At 51.0% G+C, this 21078-nt stretch overlaps 1 protein-coding gene across 8 annotated transcripts in view; it reads left to right on the top strand.

Moving 5' to 3' along the window:
- Window positions 1-15364, top strand: part of MKNK1 (MAPK interacting serine/threonine kinase 1) — a 42713-nt gene extending 27349 nt beyond the window's left edge. For 3 of the 8 annotated variants that reach the window (XM_060140138.1, XM_060140140.1, XM_060140139.1), the window contains 7 exons: window positions 1471-1575; window positions 4680-4735; window positions 7951-8046; window positions 10179-10373; window positions 11051-11215; window positions 12898-13070; window positions 14054-15364. In XM_060140138.1, the coding sequence (XP_059996121.1) occupies window positions 1471-1575; window positions 4680-4735; window positions 7951-8046; window positions 10179-10373; window positions 11051-11215; window positions 12898-13070; window positions 14054-14330 (1067 nt within the window). In that variant the 3' untranslated portion in view covers window positions 14331-15364. Of the gene's footprint in view, window positions 1-1470; window positions 1576-4679; window positions 4736-7950; window positions 8047-10178; window positions 10374-11050; window positions 11216-12663; window positions 12708-12897; window positions 13071-14053 lie in introns of all 8 variants that reach the window. The other 5 variants (XR_009538942.1, XR_009538943.1, XM_060140141.1 and 2 more) reach the window with 5 other exon arrangements.
- The last annotated feature ends 5714 nt before the right edge of the window (window positions 15365-21078 follow it).

Genomic DNA, 21078 nt, shown 5'->3' on the forward strand with positions numbered 1-21078 from the left:
TCCATCACTTACTAGCTGTGTGACCTTGAGCAAGTCACGTAATCTTTCCCAACAGTATTCTCTATATCTGTAAATAAGGATAATGACAGCACCTACCTCCTTGGGACACTATGCAGATTAAATGAGATAATTCATGTGAAATGCTTAGCTCAGTGCCCCATAGGCACTAAGGGTTCAATAAATGTCAGCTGTAACAATTGGGTATGCTGGGGGCTATCTTAGAAGTGTGTAGAGTATTACTCGCCACTCTCCCTTTTAACAAATTTGAAAACGAGAGACTCGCTACAGTAGAGCAAGCCTGAGACCTAGCCAAGAGCCAGTTTTCTCAGAATGTTCCACAGCGTGTTGGGATCCTTTGATTCTTTAATCTGGCAAGTGGAAGATCTTTCATCCCCTCCCCATGACAAAAACCAGAGATAATAAGTAAACATGTGCCATTTTTAGGATACAGAGATGACACCTTCGGCCCCAAAATGCTGGCTTCCAGTGGTGAGCACAGACCACATGGAGCCAAGCCACATGTTCGTGCCTGTGTCTACCCCGCCCCTCCCAACCACACCAGCACCATGAATTACCTATCTGAGATGCTTGATGCAGCCGGGGTCATCAGTAACTATTATCACTTAGAGCGCAGCTCTACTGAGGGCAGACTCAGCGGGTAAAGAGAGTATGTGGTTGGCTCAGGAAAACCCATCCCCCAGGAGTCAGACCATAGGTCCTGCTGAGGAGAAGTCTGCACAGGCTCCGAGACCTGACTTACTGGGCTTGGGTCCTGATGATGCCACCACTTCCTGGTGTATGATCTTGAGCAAGTTGCTTAACCTTTCTTGGCTTCAGGTTCCCCATCTATAGCTATGTAGTGGGGATGACTCTATTTTGTACATCTTGTACAATTGCAGTGAGGATAAGATAATCTATTTAAAGAGTATCACATAGTGCTTTGTATATAGTTAACTACCCAGTAAATGTTAGCCACTGACAACAAAATAATAATAGTAATAATAAATGGGAAAGTTGGGGGGGAAAGCCATTTTTTTCCCTTTACTAGACCTTTACATAACGCGTAAAGGTGTGGCTTTTCCATTTGAAGGTGTGTGCTTTTGTTTGGACTGAGATCAGATGCAAGGGAGGAAAAGTTCCTCTAGAGAGGCCCCCAGCCTCGTGTGGATTCACTTTTAGTTCTTTTCAATTTCAGAAGCCGAATCTGCCCCAGTGGCATTAATATTTTTTGGTCACTTAAATGGTATTCTCTCTCCCTTCTGTGCTTATCATAGACAGATACAGAAGATAGGCTTCCAGTTCTGTTTGGTCCAGTTTTGTGCTGGTACCTGCTCTGTACCACACTGCTGCTGGACATTTAGCGATGAATAAGCCTATGTCCCCACTCCGAACTTTTGAAAACTTGGCCTCTGAGAAGTTACACTTACTAGAGCCTGAAAAGGCATTCCTCTGTGTCCCTCTGCTCTCCAGGCTCCATCCTGACCCACATCCAGAAGCAGAAGCAATTCAACGAGCGAGAAGCCAGCCGAGTGGTGCAGGATGTCGCCGCAGCCCTTGACTTCCTGCACACCAAAGGTTAGCCAGGCCTTGGCCGTGGTGGGTGGATTGGGCTGGTTGCCTCTGAGGACCAAGGGAGAGGGGCAGGCCAGGTAGAGGGCTGGGCCAGGAGCTGGTACAGCTGGCAGGTCCACCCAGGAGGGTGAGGGGGCAGGCCAGGGTGGCTTCTAGATCTCTGATGTGAATGATGGGTAGACGTGGAGCTATTAAGCAGGATAGGGATACAGGAGAAAGAGCAAGGAGTAAAAAACAATGAATTTCATGCTGAACAAGGTATGTCTGAGTGTGTGTATGTGAATGATCCTTTACTAATGAAGAATGCAAAACTCATGCATAATATGACCTAGACTCTAATATAAATATTTGGGTATTATTCAGTCTAGTTTTTTAAAATATATCACCTGTATCTCTCTTTTCAAAATTGGCATGGTAGTATACCTGTAGTTTTATATCGTGTTCACAATAAATGGGAAATGCATTTTTCTATTAACATGGTGAGTTTGAGGTATCTGTTGAACGTTGTGTAAATAGCAAGCTACTATTGTTTGAATTACACTTCAGTTTACAGTTCCTTAGCTAGAACTTTTGTAGTAAATTAAATATTTTTGCAAATTATATGTTTTTGCATTTCTTGAAATATGTTTGACTATTGCATATGTTTTTAAAATTTGCCTAACAGCAGTGCCATGGCAAAAATGAATTCTGGCTTCACCTTTTTACCAGCTGTGTGCTCTCTCAGTAACAATGCCTACCTCCTAGAGCTATGGTGAGAATTAAGAGAGATAATAATGACATCATCAACAGTAGCTAACACTTACATAGCCCTTGTTATGTGCCAGGCACTAGCCTGGGCCTTTTATATATATATTGATTCACTTACATAATTGTGTGTCTCTTGTGTATGTGCTGTATACTTATAACATATACATATATAGGTGGAGCATAGTGCCCGGCACATAGTAGTTCTTCAGTAACATTTCTTCCACCCTCCTCCCCCACCAGGCAGAAGGCATTTTTACTCCGCATACTGATTCCCTTAAAATTACACACTCTGCCTGGTGGGCGTGGGGGTGGAGCACATGCTCTGAGACTTAGTTCTGCTCCCTTCACTTCCATGGACGTTGGCCAGCCTCATTGGTTGTGAGCGCTCAGGTCCACTTGCAGGCATGCTGCTCCCACGTACCACTATGTGCCAGTGATACCGTGCAGACTGGTGAGACATGTGCCGGAGGGGAGGTTCACCAGTCCACCTCGCTTCCTCCTGTGGCTGAGGAGAGTGCTCCGTGCTGACGCTGCCCATGTTGGGGGCCTGACTTGCACATGGGATGAAAATTCCTAGAAGGGGGTGTCTGTACTTTGCACAGCATGATGAATAGCAGTAGTTCTGTTTCTGAAAGCTGGGATGCGTGTACGTAACACCTGCCTGACAGAGATTTACAACTGCTCCCCAAGCTGCCTCTGTAGATTGCAAAACTGGGTCACACTTTTTATAAGATCCATACCTTGGAGGGGGGTAAAGGCAGGTTTTTTTGTGTGTTTTTGTGTGTGTGTGTGTTTTTTTTTTTTTTTTTTACCAGAATGCACTACAGGGAACAGAGGCTGGTGGTGTCTTAGGAGTTCTGAAGTGCTAGTTAACATCTAGCTGGCCAGCTGCCCATGTGACTAGAAGTTGGAGGGGATGAAAAACGATTTGCAGCTAAACTTGGCTGTTTTCTAAATAACTTTATGCTGGAAAGATGAATTGGGCTAGAATGGGTCAGCCTGAAACAAGTTCCATATTTTAAATACTGGACATACTGCAGCTCAACCTCTGGGAAATGAACCGGAGCAGTTCGATGGCCGGTGTGCTCACCGAGGAGGCCCACTATTACGGCCTGGCTCTCAGTTCGCAGGCCAGGGGACAATGGGGCCATCGACACCTATTTGGAGAGTAAGGCTCCACATGTGGCTCATGATCCTTTTGTGGGAGCATTTGCTGTAATGGAAAATATCTTTCACTTTTAACGCGGCGAGCTGCAGCCCAGCTCAATTTGTGCAGCCTGGACGTAGTCGCTCTGGGTTCTCATTCAATTAGGTGACTGATGAAGTTACTTAGGCTGCTGGAGCTCAGGTTCTTCTTCCCTAGTGAAGTGCCCCCTGCTGGGGATCTAGAGGGCTGCTGAGAAGTTGATCAGCAAGGGAGTTGTAGTGAAGCAGAGTCTGCTTTTCTCCATTATTCCACGAATCCTCTGCTGCTTCCCAGTACTTCCAAGCAGTAGCTGTTTGGCTTTTGCTTGACTTTACAGCCCTCTATCTCTGCGCCGTACACTCTGCAGGAGGAAAAAGGAATGGGAGGTTTCTGTGTCCACCACTAAAACACCATGGCCATGAGTTGGTTCTTTGTCTCTGTCTTTGGTTAAAGGGGTTTGCCCCCAGGTGCCTTCTTGGCCAGTTCAGCAACTTTTAATGCCTCACAGGGTAGGCTGTAAATCCGCAGTCTTCTTCAAGGAGGTCTGACCAAAATACAGGAGAGGTTTCTCTTAAGAACAGCACCCTCGGGCCAAAGCTGTCCTTGCTGAGCTTCTGGCAGGACTGTCTTGGACATGCAGAGCAGGTGAGAAGGGAACCAGACAAGCTTTGGGAGACTTGTTAACTAATGCTTGATCCTCTGAACATTCATGGAGTCCCACTGAAGGAATCATTTTTTTTTGAATCGGCCACACAAGAAGAAATGAGGTAGAGCAGTCCCAGCCCCCTGAGATGCTCTTAAACCAGGCACTAATTATTTCTTCATTGCTGTTCCAAGCATCGCTGTTTGCAGGGCTCTTTGCTCTGCTTCATATTAGGCTGCTTATTCTGGGTTGTCAGTGCGGTGCTGAGAGGTAGGCTGGCTGGGATTCATTTAGCCCTTCTTATCCCTGACTGACTTCTAAAGCTTTGGCTTCAAAAGAACTTGCAGAATCAACTGTGCTTTTGGTTTGCGTCTCTGGCTACTTCTGCCTCCTGCAGCTAGTTGATTTTTTAATGTACCATAATTGGGAATTAATTTGCGAACAACAGCATTTGGAAAAAATTAATTGTGTGTGGAATGTTTGATACTCAAGTGCATATGTTAACCATTTCTTTGCTCTTTGTCATTTCAGGCATTGCTCACCGCGATCTGAAGCCAGAAAATATATTGTGTGAATCTCCAGAAAAGGTACTTAGGGCCTGATTTGGGATGTCACAGTTCATACTGACTCAGGGAAGCCACCCTTACTTTCAGTGTAAATCATTAGCAGCTCTCTCGGCCTCAGGTACCAAGTTGAACTGATTATTATAGGCACATGAGAATATTATACCTAACGTGTAGTGTTTCTACATCCCAAGTAGGGCTAATCCTTGGCCCTTCGGTGCTCTTTATCAGCAGATTGGCTTAAGCCTGAGTGTTTGTAAAATATATGAGACCTGCACAAAATGAATGTTTTCTAATCCAATGCACCTACCTTTAGAGCAGTAGATGTGAGTCAGACAGCACCTTCATCTTACATCAAGCAAATCTCTGCCTGTAAATGATGTTTATGTTATGGTATATATGCCTGCCGGTGTCCACCACTAGAAGTGATAAGTAGGAAGCAAGTTCTTGAAAAGGGTTTCTGCTTCCATTTTTATTTCCAAAGATGCCCATTAAAAAGAAGACATTTATACTTGGTGTTGAACAAATGCAGCCTATTTTAATCTTTATCTTAATCTATTAGTAAATGGAAGTGTTTGCATCTTCATAGCATGTATGAATTTGACAAAATCTTTGTTTGTTAGGAGGGACTTAGGCCCAGGTGGTTTTGATGGCCCACATTCCTAGCTGTGGATGTATACATGTGCATATGCATGACACACGTGTCTTGGTCTGGATTAGGGGAGCACTCATAAATAAGGAGTGGCTGTGAGGGAACATGTGAGTCAGCCTGCTACTTACAATGCTTTTGTGGGGAATAGAAATGTATTCGCTCAAATAAATCTTGTGACTTCCTGTCAGTGGCTCTGGCATAAACCTTTATAATTTATCATGATTATCATTATGGTTATTATTAATAATTATGTTTAACATTTCTTGAGCACTTAACATTGTACCAGGCACTTACACTTGTTTTATCTAGTATTTATAAAATCTCATGAGGTAGACACTATTATTATATTCATTTTATGGGGATAAGGAAACTGAAGCTTAGGTAGATTTAGAAACTTGCCCAAAGTCACTCAGCTGTTAAAGATTAAAACTAAGGTAGTCTGACCCCAGACTCCACTGGTGCTCTGAACTACTCTGTCATAGTGCCTCTGGTTTATAGTGTACTTTCATGTCCTTTGTTTCATTTGATCTTCATGACACAGGTTTGTTGCCCCTTTTTATGGCTGACGTTAAAATTAAGAGAGACTGAGTGTAAAAAGACATCATCAAGAAAGTGAAGAAACAACCCATAGAATGGGAGAAAATATTTGCAAATCATATGTCTGATAAGGGTTTAATATCCAAAATATATAAAGAACTTCTAAAACTCAATATCAAAAAGACAACTTAATTTAAAAATGGGCAAAGGGCTTGAAAAGACATTTCTCCAAAGAAGGTATACAAATGGCCAGCAAGAACATGAAAAGGGGCTTCCCTGGTGGCGCAGTGGTTGGGAGTCCGCCTGCCGATGCAGGGGACGTGGGTTCGTGCCCTGGTCCGGGAAGATCCCACATGCCGCGGAGCGGCTGGGCCCATGAGCCATGGCCGCTGAGCCTGCGCATCCAGAGCCTGTGCTTCACAGTGGGAGAGGTCACAACAGTGAGAGGCCCGCGTACCCCAAAAAAAAAGAACATGAAAAGATGCTCAACATCCTTAGTCATCAGGGAAATGCAAATCAAAACCACAGTGAGATACCATGTCACACCTACTGGGATAGTTACAATACAGAAAATAGAAAATAAAAGGAGTTGGTGAGGACGTGGGGAAATGGGGACTCTTCCCCATCGCTGGTGGGAATATAAAACAGTTCAGCCACTGTGGAAGACAGTTTGGCAGCTCCTCAAAAAGCTAAGCATAGCATTACCATAGCACTCAGCAATTCCACACCTGTGTATATACCCAAAAGAGTTGAAGACAGAGACTTGAACATCAATGTTCATAGCAGCACTAGTCGTAATAGCCAAAGCCGGAAACAGCCCAAGTGTCCATCAACAGATGAATGGCTGAACAAAATGTGGTATATCTATATAATGGAATATTGTTCAGCCGTAAAACAGAATGAAGTTCTGATGCGTGCTACCACATGGATGAACCTTGAAACCAGTATGCTAAATGAAATAAAAGGACAAATTTTGTGTGATTCCACTTATGTGAAATATCTGGAATAGGCAAATTCATAGAGACGAAAAGTAGATTAAATGTTACTGGGGCTGGAGAGAGGGGAAATGGGGAGTTATTGCTTAATGGGTAGAGTTTCTGTTTGATGTGATGTGACAGTTTTGGAAACATACTGGTAGTGGTTGCCCAACAGCATGAATGTAATAATGCTACTGAATTGTACACTTGAAAATGGTTAAAAGGGCATGTTTCTGTTATATATATTTTAACCACAGTGAAAAAGAGAAGCTAAGTGAAAAAGAAAAGAAGAAAGCTAGAATGTAAGGCAGAGAAAAGGGAGGGAGGAAAGAAAGAGAGGTGGGAGCTGCAGTAGGTAAATGGCAAATGGGGCCTAGCACTTTTGACTGGCTGCTGTGCAATTCCACCACGCAGGCCATTCTCATGCACTCACACAGCGCCTCGACTTGGCTCCAGAGATGACTCATGCTCTCTGCAGTCTCAGGTGCAGCATCTAGTCCCAGTGGACTGGGCTGCTATGTTGATGCTGCCTAGAGTGACCAACCATCCCAGTTTGCTCGGGCCTAAGGGATTTCCTGGAATGCAGGACTTCCGGTGCTTAAACCCAACAAAACCCCAAGTAAGCAAAGACAGGTTGGTCACCCTAAGCCACCTGAGGTGGTCAAGGGTTTTATGCAAAACTCCTTTGCCCTGCAGTGAGTGAGCTACAAGGAGTCTTTCAGGAATACGTGCTAACTTCTCTAACTTCTGAGTTGCAACCTACATTGTTGGCGAGAGTTCCATAGGTTTGCTCCCTGTCTTATACGAAGTTCACAACCACAGTCTGACCCCGTGTAGTGCACACATTTTCTCCTAGTCGGGAAATAAGGAAAGAGCATGGAGAAGAGGACACCTTAGGACAAATCCTCAGGTGATTTCTAGTTCACTCAAGAAGAGGAAACATGACTGCCAGGTAAAGCTGGGCTTCAGCGTGGCAGCCACACTGTGGCAGTATATACCCACATAGACACGCGGTCTCCTCACGCCCCTTGGCTGCTCCTATTTGTAACGTTGCTTCCTGCTTTCCGTTTCAGGTGTCTCCGGTGAAAATCTGTGACTTTGACTTGGGCAGTGGGGTGAAACTGAACAACTCCTGCACCCCCATAACCACACCAGAGCTGACCACTCCAGTATGTATGGCTGGGCACCTGTGCCCTCTCCTTCTGAGCTCCTGTCCCTAATGCTCTGGAGACCAGAACAGAGGGCTAAGGAAGGGAAACCAAGTGTATCTGCTGCTGCCTGAGTTGTTGTTTGGCCTCACTTCCTATCTTAACAACCACCCCCATCCCCCACCCCTCCCCTGCTTAGGTGCTAGTGGAACTGACATTAGAGCTTTCAGTTTGGGGTGGGTCCACTGCTAATGAGGAGACTAATTATATCCATAAGAACAGGCTGAGCCCTGACTCCTGACCCAGGTGAAGACAGACACTACTCTCAGGCCCACTCTTGCATATGAGCATGTGGACAGCTCCCATTCCCATGGTGGAGTCGGGGCACGTCCACCTTATGGTGAAGGTTAGGGAGCGTGGCCTCTGTGGCAAGAACTGAGAGGTCTTTGCATGTAAGGGCCTGGCTGAGTTATCCTGTTGCTTCTCTTACTTCCCATTTCCTGCCCAGATGGTGCTGCTGGGAGCTATTTCTTACCAAGACATCTCTTGTACATACTGGATATATTATAATTATTATAATTCTTTTGAGATTTGCACACTTCAAAAGTGAGTTTTCGTAATTTTTTTTTTTTTTTTTTTGGCTGCATTGGGCCTTCGTTGCTGTGCGCGGGCTTTCTCAAGTTGCGACAAGCAGGGGGCTACTCTTCATTGCAGCACGCGGGCTCAGTAGTTGCAGCACACAGGCTCAGCAGTGGCGGCACACGAGCTTAGTTGCTCTGCGGCATGTGGGATCTTCCTGGACCAGGGCTCAAACCCGTGTCCCCTGCATTGGCAGGCGGATTCTTAACCACTGCTCCACCACAGAAGTCCCTAATAATCTTTTTTTAAGACGTTTTAAAATATGCCCATGTCTCATTCTAAGCAACATTATTAGAGATGTCTCTGTATTAGCTTCTACTACACTGAACTACCTTATTCTCAAAGGCATTAACTCTGATTGCCAGTAACAAAGAAAATGTCCTTTCTCCACTCACCATCTTCCCATCAAATTAGTTGTGTATGTTGCGAGGCTGGGGGGAGGGTTGCCTCCTGGTTAGCCTGAAATATTGAAGAGGGAAGCAAAAAGAGTTTGTTTTGTTTTTATCAGCAGTCTTCTATGCAAGTATGGGAGGAAGAACTCCTGGATTCTTGACCTGGGTTTGCCACTGATGTGCTTGAACAAATCCCTGTCCCATTCTAGTCCTTGGTTTTCCCATCCATAAATGGGAGAAGTGAGGAGATCAGCTTTGTTCTAAGAGCTCTCCTAGCTTTGATGGTGTCTTAATTCTAAATTCTTATTCTTCCATGCTCAAAGCTAGCAGGGAAGCTTGGCAGGACTTCACTTTAAGAAATCCTTGCTGGGCTTCCCTGGTGGTGCAGTGGTTAAGAATCCACCTGCCAGTGCAGGGGACACAGGTTTGATCCCTGTTCCGGGAAGATCCCACTTGCCACAGAGCAACTAAGCCCGTGTGCCACAACTACTGAGCCTGCGCTCTAGAGCCCATGAGCCACAACTACTGAAGCCCGCATGCCTAGAGCCCTGTTCCGCAAGAAGAGAAGCCACCGCAATGAGAAGCCCGCACACCGCAACCAAGAGTAGCCCCTGCTCGCTGCAACTAGAGAAAAGCCCGCGCGCAACAACAAAGACCCAACTCAGCCAAAAATAAATAAATAAATTTGTAAAAAGAAAAAGAAAGAAAGAAATCCTTGCTTTCTGGAATTGGATCTCCTCCCGAGAGCTGTGCTCCTGGTACGTTGAAGTATCTGCTCATTGAGTGACTGTTTACAGAGAGCCAGGGCAGGGAGAGATTCCTGGAGCTTCTTGACCAAGGGTCTCTGCCTACTGGAGAAGGACCTGAGAAGATAAGAAGGTGACCTGGAACTAACTGGTCCTGTGGATTGTGGGGAATGATAGGACTCAGTTTACAAATGTCCAGTGGCCCAGCTTTTCTAAGTGCCTGGGTGGCACCAGTCAAGCTCTCTGGCCAACTTTGTCGACAGTTTCTTACTCTGCAACTCCATCCTCTTGCTCAAGTCCCATTACGGTCCCCTCCCTGTGACTAAGCCTCTCTCTTCTCTGCCGTTTCCCCATCTCCACCTCTGGCCCCGCCCAGTGTGGCTCTGCAGAATATATGGCCCCTGAGGTGGTAGAAGTCTTCACGGATAAGGCCACTTTTTACGACAAGCGCTGTGACCTGTGGAGCCTGGGTGTGGTCCTCTACATCATGCTGAGTGGCTACCCGCCCTTTGTGGGTCACTGCGGAGCCGACTGTGGCTGGGACCGGGGAGAGGTCTGCACAGTGTGCCAGGTGAGCACAGGGCCTGCTGGGAGGTCAGGTGGCTGGGGGAGGCCAAGCAGGACTGGGCTTGGTGATTGTGCCTGATCTGGAATGGGGTGTATCGTGCCCTTCCCTCTCAGCCCAAGAGCAGCCACCAGGTGAGATGGAGATCATCAGGCCCTCAGTCCAGAGAGGAGTTCGGGGAGGATTGTTAGAGAATATCATTCCTGAGCTGAGTGAGTCTCAAAGGAGGAGTCTGGCCCCCTCCAGGAGGGGAAGAGAGGCAAGAAATGCAAGTAGAAGGAATAGCACGAGCAAAGATAGGAGGTTTGAAACAGTGGTGTATGTTGAGGGAGGAAGAGGAAGGATAAGGATTCTGGTGGCGGGAGATGAGCCCGGTCATCTGGATGGAGGGCCCTGGATGAAAGGCCGAGGAATTGGGCATTGTTCTCTAGTTGACATTCCTCACTCATCACCCACCTGGCCCTCCAAGTAGCATTGCCATCCCACCCACCCAGGGCGTTCTGTGTGGTTGGATGATTTAGGGGAGGGTGGGGGTTGGGGAAGGGGCCCTAGTCTGGGAAATACCCGGGCCACTAGCTGCAGGTGCAGCTGAGGTCGACTGGACCCACATGATCAGACCATGACAGGCACACTCTGCCCATCCCCTGGCCAGTGTGGCCTCAGCAGGAATTTTCCTTACCTAGAACAAGCTGTTTGAGAGCATCCAGGAAGGCAAGTATGAGTTTCCTGACAAGGACTGGGCTCATATCTCCAGCGAGGCCAAAGACCTCATCTCCAAGCTCCTGGTTCGAGACGTGAAACAGAGACTGAGTGCCGCCCAAGTTCTGCAGCACCCGTGGGTGCAGGGGGTGAGTGACTGGTTGGGGGGCTGGGGGCATCCACCTCTTCAGGGCTGCAGCAAGGCATGAGGAAGCTCTCACACCCCCGTGGCTGATCTCAGCTGGAGGGAGCCAGATGGCAGCTTCAACCCCTGTGCACGTAGAACTGAACTGACCCCTGGCCTAACCCCACATCGAGTGCCTTACAGATATCACTGACTGGGCTCTAACCTTGGCCACAGACTAAGCCCCAGGCGGCACATGCCCCTCTGGAATGGAAAAGGCCTCTGGGAGATTCTCCATGTGCGTCCCACTATTGGCAGAGGCACCCAGCAGAGGGAGCAGCCTGGATGGTAGCACCATCCCCTTATACAGAAGTTTCCTTAGCTGAGAGCATGCAGAAACAAGGCCTTTCCACCCTGCTTGCTGTGCGGCTGCATTGGGGGCTCATAGGTTCCTCTTGTGCTGCTGGGGTCTGGCTGCAGCTTTCCTGAAAGGCAAAGGCTGGTGTTTTCCCCAAAGGAAAGCTCCAAGTCTTCACTAGAAAACATTTTTAACCATCCTCCTCAGTTAATCATGATACCAGACCTCTGTCCCTCCAAAGGGTCTGCCAAACCTCCGGTGATTTACTGTGTCTTCTTGGTCTGCCAGTCCCTAGCCAGCCTCAGGGGAAGGAAGCAAGCGTTGCCAGCCCCAGTTACAGGTGGGAACCCCATCCATGGGTCTCCAAGTGGCTGATTCCCAACCACCCAAGAGCTGCTGCAGCCACCCAAGTGTTGCACCACTGAGCACTTACCACATGCCAGACGCTGGCAGTGGTGGGAGGAGCGAGACCCAAGCTCTATCTTCATGTTCTGATGGGGAGAGGGAACCAAGGGAATAAATGATAGGATAGTACAACAGAAGTGTTATCAAAAGTGTTCAGGGGCTTCCCTGGTGGCGCAGTGGTTGAGAGTCCGCCTGCCGATGCAGGGGACACGGGTTCGTGCCCCGGTCCGGGAGGATCCCACATGCCGCGGAGCGGCTGGGCCCGTGAGCCATGGCCGCTGAGCCTGCGCGTCCAGAGCCTGTGCTCCGCAATGGGAGAGGCCACAACAGTGAGAGGCCCGTGTACCGCAAAAAAAAAAAAAAGTGTTCAGGGCACCAAAGGACAAGGACCCACCTCTGCTTGGGACAGGGGTTGGGGGGCAGCAAGGAAGGGGGACTGTCTCATGGGAGAAGTGACCCTGGAGCTGGGTCTCGGAGGGTGATTAGGACTTTGCCAGGTAAAGAGAGGGCTCTCCATGCAGAGGCAGCTGGGTTGGGGTCTGTACCTTGCTTTCTGTCTCCTTGGAAGGTCTGACCCTGCAGGCATGCATGGGCAAGTCCCTGTGCTGGGCCGGAGCCTCTAGTAACCTGCCCACTCCGCTGGCTTGGATGGGGGCAGCTCTTGAAAGAGGGAGCAGCGCTTACCCACACATCTGTCCTTCCCGTTCTAGCAAGCTCCAGAAAGGGGACTCCCCACGCCGCAAGTCCTCCAGAGGTAAATGCTCCTGCTGCACTCCACGCCCTTGCTCATTTGGCTTTGACCTTCCCCTCGAGCTCTCAGCCACACTGGGGCCCATCCCCCCGTGGGGGACGGGGAGTCCATCTCTAGGCTCAGGTATCCTCTTCGTGAATAGGCTCCTGGCCTCCCTCTCCTTGCTCCTCTTCCTTGTCTCCCTCTACACTAGGTCTGGCTCCCTCTCTTCTCTTCTTCCGCCTGGATGGCTTCCCCTGCCCCAGCATCTTTAAGATCCCGCCTTAGGCTGTTTGCAGGAGAAAAACCTGTTTTGTGGATCCACATGAATCCTAACTGGAAATCACTATTTACAGCCCGAAGCAAGGTTTCCTTCTACTGCTGCGGGTTGGTGAAAGTAGCAGGAACCTGGGGCCTTGTAAGGCAGAGGGACCAAGTGTCATATACACTACTAGACAAACAATAATAATGGCCACTGTATAGGAAGTACTTAACCACCCGCCAGGTATCGTACTAAGGGCTTTACATATATTGAATCTCATAAGCTTTACGATACATTTAAAAAAGGGGCGCTCCTATTGCCCCATTTTATAGATGAGAAAACTGAGGAATAGATAAATCAAGTTAACTTAAGGCTACACAGTAGCCTAGGGAGTGGGACTTTGAATGCAGATGTGTTTGACTGTAGTGCCTTTTAACACTAGATCCTGTTCCCAGTGAGCACTCCCTATTCCCCAAGGACCAGGGCTAAATAAAGCCTCATGGGAATCCCTCTGGGAACCAACCTCCTGGCCAGTTTCCGGGAGTTAAACAGGAAGGTATTACACCTTTATAGTCACAGTTCATTTGAGCCCAGCTTGGGTTCCTCCCTGATTCTTTAGAGCTGCATCCAGATGCCTTGAGCCTCCAAACCTCAGATCCACCTTAGAAAACTGCTTCAGCAAACCCAGAGTGCCCGTTACATGCTAGCCCTGAGCTGGGTTCTGGGGACACGGACGTAAAGGCACAGCCCCTGCTCTTGGAGCCCCCTGTCCTGACGGGGGAGAGGGATGTACGTGGGTGAGTTTCAAGTGCGTGACCCTTCCTCTGGTAGAGCGTGTGCAGGGCTCAGAAGAGGGGGCTCTGGATGGAAGGCGGCATTTGTCCCAACTCTTAAGTCCAGAGACTGTCCTTGAGGCTCAAAGCCTTTCCAGCCCCGGTGAAGTCAGATTCCAAACCCATGCAAGAACTTCAGAGAGCAACCTGTGTCAGCCCAGAAAACTCCAGTGGGAGCGTAGAACCGCAGCAACTGGCGCGGGTGTCAAGGAGCTGGCTGGCGGACCCCACTGAGCCCTGCCTCCCTCTCTTCCCTGCTCCCCCCATCCCTGCAGAAATAGCAGCACAATGGACCTGACGCTCTTTGCGGCTGAGGCCATCGCCCTTAACCGCCAGCTGTCTCAGCATGAGGAGAATGAACTGGCGAAGGAGTCGGAGGCGCTGGCCGAGGGCCTCTGCTCCGTGAAGCTTTCCCCTCCCTCCAAGTCACGCCTGGCCCGCCGGAGGGCGCTGACCCAGGCAGGCCGCAGTGGAGACACGCAACCGAGCCTGACACCCACAGAGCTCTGTCCCACTCCGGGCCCCAGGCCTGGCCCCTCTGGAAACCTGTGAGGGGCCTGCTCTGCGGCTCCATCCAGGCCTTTTCATCCACAAAGGCTCTCGTCCTCCTTTCCCCAGAGTCCTCAAGGAAAAAGCTTTTTCCTAAGGGGTTGTCTTTGAAAGGGAAAACTATCACTTGTCACTTTGCATAATTGCCTGCAGCAGGGACATCTCTTTACTGGGCTCCTGCCCACCTGCTCACCCGCCTGCGGATTGAGGATCCAGCCCAGCCCGCTCTCACCGGCTGGGGCTGTGGCCTTCAGGGAGCCAGCCTTGAGAAGCGTCAGTTGACAGAGGCTCTTCCCTCTCCCTGCACTGTCACCCCCCTCTGGCGGTCCTTCCACCTTCCTCTGTCCTCCGGACGTCCTCCCCCATGGCTGAGGGAAGCCATCCCCTCGATTCAGGGAAGGGCAGGGAGCCTTCTGCATTCAGGAAGCCAGATCCGTCTTCCAGTCGATAGCTCAGAGAAGCACATAATCTTTCTTTGCCATGACCAAAATGTGTCCGTCATTTATCATCCTCTGCCTTGTTTGGGATTGCTGCTGAAGTCAGTATTATTTCGTGTTTTACAATATTTGGCATTTTTTCTAACCGTGCTCTTCCGACAAAGATGAGACTTTAAACTCCCACTGTGAGCCCGTGGACTTTCCAGAGCTCTTAGGGTTCATTCTTCTCTCCTGAATTTCCATGCATTTGGAAGGTTTTAATGAGCTATTTCCTATTACTCTAACTGGTTTTAAGCTGTTCAGATGATGAGTGACTTAAGAGACCAGTGTGTCTGCTGCTACCTTCCTCGAGCCTGGTGTGGAGGGCAGCGCAGGTCTGAGGCACTGAGGAGCTCTGTGCCTGAGGTGGAGCCAGTCCGGAGCCTGCCCAGCCACCCTGGTCTGAGCCGTGTGGTGCCTTCTGCTGGGGAACTGATAGCTGAGCATCAGCGGAGCTGCTTAGTTATCTAAGAAAATCGATTTGCATATGTCAGATGTTTTTGCAACACAAGGATGCTATTATGCATTGTGCTTATTTTAATAAAACTGTTTTAAATTCTAGTGCCTTCCTGGTGGTCCTTTCTTCACCTGCAACCCTGAGGAGGAGACAGGCCTTCTAGAGAGGGGCTGTCCTGCCAAGGGGGGGGTGCCCGTTGTCAAGACCTCTGAATATAGCACAAGGTGAAGGAGAGATCATTGCTTCTCTTTTTTCAGTGAGGAAATGAAATTCATCAAACATTTGTCAATCTCCTTTTCTGTGCCAGGACCCAGAGATAAGTGGGAAACAGCCTCTGCCTTTTAGGATCTCCCTATCCAGTGGAAGAGGCCGTGTCAGCAACCATCACACAAGCTGGCTTCAAAAAGCACTTTAACAGGCGTGCCCTGTACCCAGCCCAGCCCACCCACCCAAGTGGAGCAGAGTCCCGTCTGTCTGAAGCAGCACTAAGCCTTTCTTGAGGCTCCATCGTGTGCCTGGGACTGTGCTTGTCCTGCCAGAGTTAGCAACAAAGAAAAATGGCGCCTCGATCCACAGTCCTCACGTTCTTCAAGCAGAAGGCTTCTGTGCGCATTGCCTTAGTAATCCTCAGAACCAGACTCAGAGGACTGGGGAAGGCCTTTAGAAATTCCCAAGGAGGTGGCAGAGGGAGGTCTGAGTGTCAGGGCAGAAGACTGGGCACTGCTGCCAGCTTTGCTCCCTGGGGGAGCAGAGAGCCGAGGTGGGGTGCGGGGCTCTTCCCTGTGGGGACAGGTCATGGGCCAGGCTGCCAGGTGTTCTGCACCGTGAATCCTCCATGTCAACGAGGACATACTTTTTGTTAATGGTCCTTCCTTTGCAGGAACCCGTACCATCCTCACGTCCCCTCTTCATCTACCCGGTGTGGGATGGGCTGGATAAATTGGCCTGCAGAATCTGAGCCTTTTGACCCAGTCTCCTTGTCCCTGGAGACTGGGAAGCAGGGTGTGACTTTTGTCTCTGGACTCCAGCCCCACCCTGGTCAATCCTCCAGGTTGGTCCAGCAGGGATGTGACTTACAGGAGCTTCCTGGACCGAGTATTCCACCCATCCCACTCCCCAGGTCCACCTGGCAAGGCCTCTCTCATCCACAGCTCTGCTTAAATGCTACTGTGCCTACTTTGGTTTTGCTGGCGTCATTGTGCGCTTACTAAGTAACAAGTGCTTTCTGAGAAGCTCACAGGCATTACCTCATTTAATTCTCAGAGCAGTTATATGAGGTAAGGTGCTATTTACCCCACTTAACATGAAGAACCAAGCGGAAAAAGGAAAAAAATAGCTTGCCCACAGCTGTAGAGCTAGGAAGGTAGAACTGGAATTCTTCCCAGAGACCTGATACCCAGAGCTGTGCTACCTGGGTTCAAATCCCAGCTCTTCCACTTACTGGCCTTGGGCCCTGGGCAAGTTACACAATCTCTGAGGGTCTCAGTTTCTTAAACCAAAAATGGGGGAGGCTAGTGCTTACCTCGTGGTGCTACTGTGAAAGTTACAAATTAATAAATGTAAAGTGTTTAGAGCAGTTCCAAGCACACATAGTAAGTGCTCAATAAATATTACAGTAGCCGTGATGGTTGTAGTTACTTTTATTGTTGTCTCCTGGGGCATAATTGCTCAACTGGGCCCCAGTGATGGAGATGAGGAAACCTTCTTCTTGGCTTGTGTGGGTGGAGATGTGTCTGGCCTTTCCACACGGGGCTGGCCTCTGGCCCTTTGTGGGATCCTCCTGCTGGCAGGCTGCTCTGTCCCTCTTGGTGGGGGTCCCTGTCCCCACGGGGCAGCTGTTATGCCACGGGAAGAGCCAGGTTGGGGGCTGGAGCCCTGGATCCTAGTCTTTCCTTTACCACTGTTCACTAGGTGACCTTGGGAAGTCCCTTGCCCTTTCTGGGGACCAGGCCATGTGCCTGGCTCTGCTGGGCAGAGGCAGACATGCTGAGGGAGGCCCTGGGGCCTGGAACTGTGGCATCCAGAGCCCCAGCTCTAGGGCTCACGTGCGGGCTGCCCTTAGGAGACGGCTGGAGTGTCCTGGACCTCAGGCTTCTTGCCTCAAATCCAGTCTCGGCAGGCCTCGACCCCAGCCCATCCTGATTCAAATGGACCCTGAGGACTCCTGTCTGAGCTCTGTCTGGGGGCTCAGGTACAGGGATGGAGTCTTTCTCCCTCCAAGTGTCCACCTGCCTGAGCTCTGAGGTCCCCTCCTCCCTTCTGGCTGACTGCCCCTCTCCAGATCCAGCTTAGTGAACAGCAGTGCCCTAGTCCCATGCCAACTGCTCCAGCTGCTGAGGTCTGAGGGGAGCAGCGAGAAGCAAGGTCCCCCCACGGCTGGCACTCTTGTTGCCATGGTAGCAGTTGCCTTGGAAGCCACTTCCCCGACTTCAGCTTCCAAACAGTCCAGGAAAGCTGCCTGTCCCCCAGGGGATCGGTGAATTAATCAAGCTCTTTTCCAGGGTCCTCACCCCTCAAGGAAAATAAACAGAACTAAACCAAGCTGAGGCCTTTTCACCCACTCTTTCTCCCCACCCCCATGCCACCCTTGGACTTGGTGCTTCCAGGAAGGAAAGAGCATAGGCAGGCACCCTCCAGCCCTGGCCTCCCTGTCAGACAAAGAGATTTTGTGACAGAGTGCAGCAGTGACTCACGGCCTAGCCACACTCTGGATCCGGGGGCCTGGAGGACCGAGGCTTCAGCTAGGAGGGCTCTGAGCTTGGGGATGGGGAAGTGGTCAGGCTCTAGCCTTGGGCTCCCATCTCATCCACCTGTGCCAGTAAGCTCATCACCCAAGGGCAAGCATGCACTTTCTTTTTCAGAGCTGGTACGGCCAGTATTGAGGAAAGAATTGGCAAGTCTCCCTCTCTACATTTGTAATCAACAGAGGAGCAGGTGTCACAAGTTTCCAGTAGCCTTTAGTGACACTCCTGTCATGCGGGAACGACGCAGGCCTCGACTGATTCTTCTGAACACCATGTCTCCCTCTAATGATGGGGTTGCCAATTCCTCCCACCTCCAATAAGATAATTTAGAGATGTGCTAGCGTACTTCCCAGCTGAGCGGGGAATCTGGACGTTGGGTTCCATCATGGACTCTCAAGCCGTCCTTCCGCCTCCCCATGTCTCGGTTTCCCCATCTGTTCTGGAAAGGAGCTGGGAGGTTCTGTGATCTTGTAACTGATGGTGGCTTAATGTGTCTCTCCTCCATATGCTCTGCTCTGCCTCTGTGCCCTGAGGGATTTACGGTGTCAAAGGAAAACTCTAATTTAGAATTTGTCTCCAGTTTTTAGAGGTCAGGGTGTTCTGGAATCTGAAACTCAAAATGCACAGGCATCCCTGACTCTGGCCCCTGCCATCCCCATCCCCATTCACCAGATGAGCAAAGTGAGTCCCACAGTGCAAGGTTCCCACCTCGGAGATGTGGCCGGGGAGCCTCTGTCTTGCTGATGGTATGGGAGCGTCGCCCTCAGCCTGACACCAGGAGAGGAGCCGGCACAGGCCCTGCCCGGCCAGAGTTATGCAAACACTTAATAGGGGCGGGGGGGCGGGCATTGTGGAGGGTGTTCAGGTTCCCAAAGCTTCATGTCTCAGGAACACGTTTTCATGGACAACTATTTTGATGGCTCCTTCTAAAACTAGTCAGTGGGGGATAAATTGTGTGACAGAGACATGGGTTGTCATTTGATGCCTAATTAGAGGAATAATCAGACCTCATCCTGGCGAGAGGCACAGGAGATGTTGGCAGCAGCAGCTGTGGCTGGGATGCCCACCTCCAGGGCCTTCCTCGTATGGGGGCCGGGAACATGGCCCTGGGGTCCGTCGGTGCTCTGCGGTCACCCCTCCTCTCTTCAAACCTTTGAGTTCACACGTGTCCCCGCCCAGGCCTCACTCCAGCTTCCTGACAGGGCCTTCCCTCAGTTGAAGCTCAGTCAGATGACCCTGGCCTTCCCAGGCCCCTACCCCCACCCAGGAAAGCCTCCTGTTAGAGACAGAGGTCCCATGGTGCCCGCGGCCCTCCTCTCTGCCGACCTGAGGTGGTCGTACAGGTCCAAGCCCTCCCCGAGCTCTGTCCTTGTGTCCAGAAGCCCAGCCCAGGTGCCCACTGGCCACTCAGTGGTGCTCACGCCCTGAACCTGCCCTCAGGGGGCTCACTGTCTACAGAGGAGACAGGTGGCAGGCATTTCAGTGTGGGGATGCAGCCACCCAGGAGCCCTCAGGAATGGCTCTGCAGGGTCCTGCAGAATGAGGGTTCTCCAGATGGCAGAGGCCAGGTACACACTAGCAGAAGGGCCGCAGAGGAGGGGGGGGCCGGGGGCAGGAGGAGCTGTGGAGACAGGTGGAGGCCAGAGGCCTTGGGCCTGGCTGCATCGGACGGCAGACATGGAGCGGAGAGACAGGAGATCCAAAGAGAGGCCAGTGGGGCTGGTGATGGGACCCTGGGAACTGTGCTGATACATTAACGGCCAGAGAATGCAATTAGCGATGAGGGCTGGCACTGGGGTGCGGGGCCGGGCTGGGCTGGGTTACCGCTGCCCGGCCTTGACTTGGTGGCTTCTGCAAGTAGGTCAGACAGGCTGGGCAGAGCTCAGCCCAGAGGTCAGGAGGCGCCAGCCTTGTCCCCGTCTCCTGACCCCGACTGCTGACACCCAGCCCCTGCCAGTTCCTCTTCCCAACCCTAGCCCCCTAGCTTGCATGTGTTTCCTCCCACCCCTGCACCCACCACTGTTTTTCCCTGTCAGCCCCCCACCCGGGATCCCAGGGCAGATGGAAGGGCTCACCTTCTCAGCCCACTGGCAACTGAAAGGAAGCCTACCTGAGGAGGAGAGGGTCGCCTGAGATCGTCCTCATACTAGGACCTCTCAGCCCTGCCTGGGGGCCCAGAGGTTGATGGGAGGGGGGAGGGGGGAGAGGCGGGGTTAGCGAGGGGACTTGGCAGGACCCTCTCCCCCTCCTCCTCCTGTCCCCGTTGCTGTTCCTGTCTCCTGAGCCTCGTCCAGGTCTCCTTCCATGCCTCTGTCTCGGAGTCCCCAAGCAGAGGCCCCCAGGTGTACCTCCAACCAAAGGGACAGCAGAGTGGGTCCTGAGCATGTGGCCAAGGAGTCTCCTCACGTCTCTGGCTGCCGAGCCGCACGTGAAGCCGCCCGCTCATCCTGCCCCGTCCAGGACCAACAGTGGAACCTGGGCTGACTGCCCTAGTGGGCCTGTGGGCAGCAGCTCACATTGCAACCTCATAAATAACTCAGCACCTCCTGCCGCCTGCATCTCTGAGGAAGCCACGTCCTCTGGACCAGCCCCGCCTCCCACCTCCATTGCTTTAAACTTTAATAGGCTGAGGCTCAGTGGCAGCTGAGCAGGCTCCAGGGAGCTGGGGCAGGAGGTCCTGGGCAGGGGAGGTCCTGGGCAGGGGAGCTCGGACTGAGCTCTCCCGAGAGGAGGCTGACAGGGGAGGAGCCCGTGGGGCAGTCCCAGCTCTCCAGAACTCTGGCAACCAAGGCAGGATGTGAGCAGGCAGAAGTTCCGAGAGTGGCTTCCAGCTTCAGGGGTCTTTAGGGGAGGAAGAGTAAGCTGGGGCGACCTGGGAGAGATCCTAGCTAAGACTATTGTCGGATAGGGTTGCAGGTAAAGCCAAGGGTTACCAGCCCAGAATCTTACTGCCCAGAAACTCCCTCCCTAAAGGTGAAGCTCCAGCAAGGAGACATCCAAGAGGACTGAGACCTCCAGGGCTCTTCAGGGGAAAAGGCTCCGCTGGCTGGAGACTGTGCCCCGGGTGGGCCTGC

Source organism: Lagenorhynchus albirostris, chromosome 2 (genome assembly GCF_949774975.1).
Source record: "Lagenorhynchus albirostris chromosome 2, mLagAlb1.1, whole genome shotgun sequence".
Classification (NCBI taxonomy): domain Eukaryota; kingdom Metazoa; phylum Chordata; class Mammalia; order Artiodactyla; family Delphinidae; genus Lagenorhynchus; species Lagenorhynchus albirostris.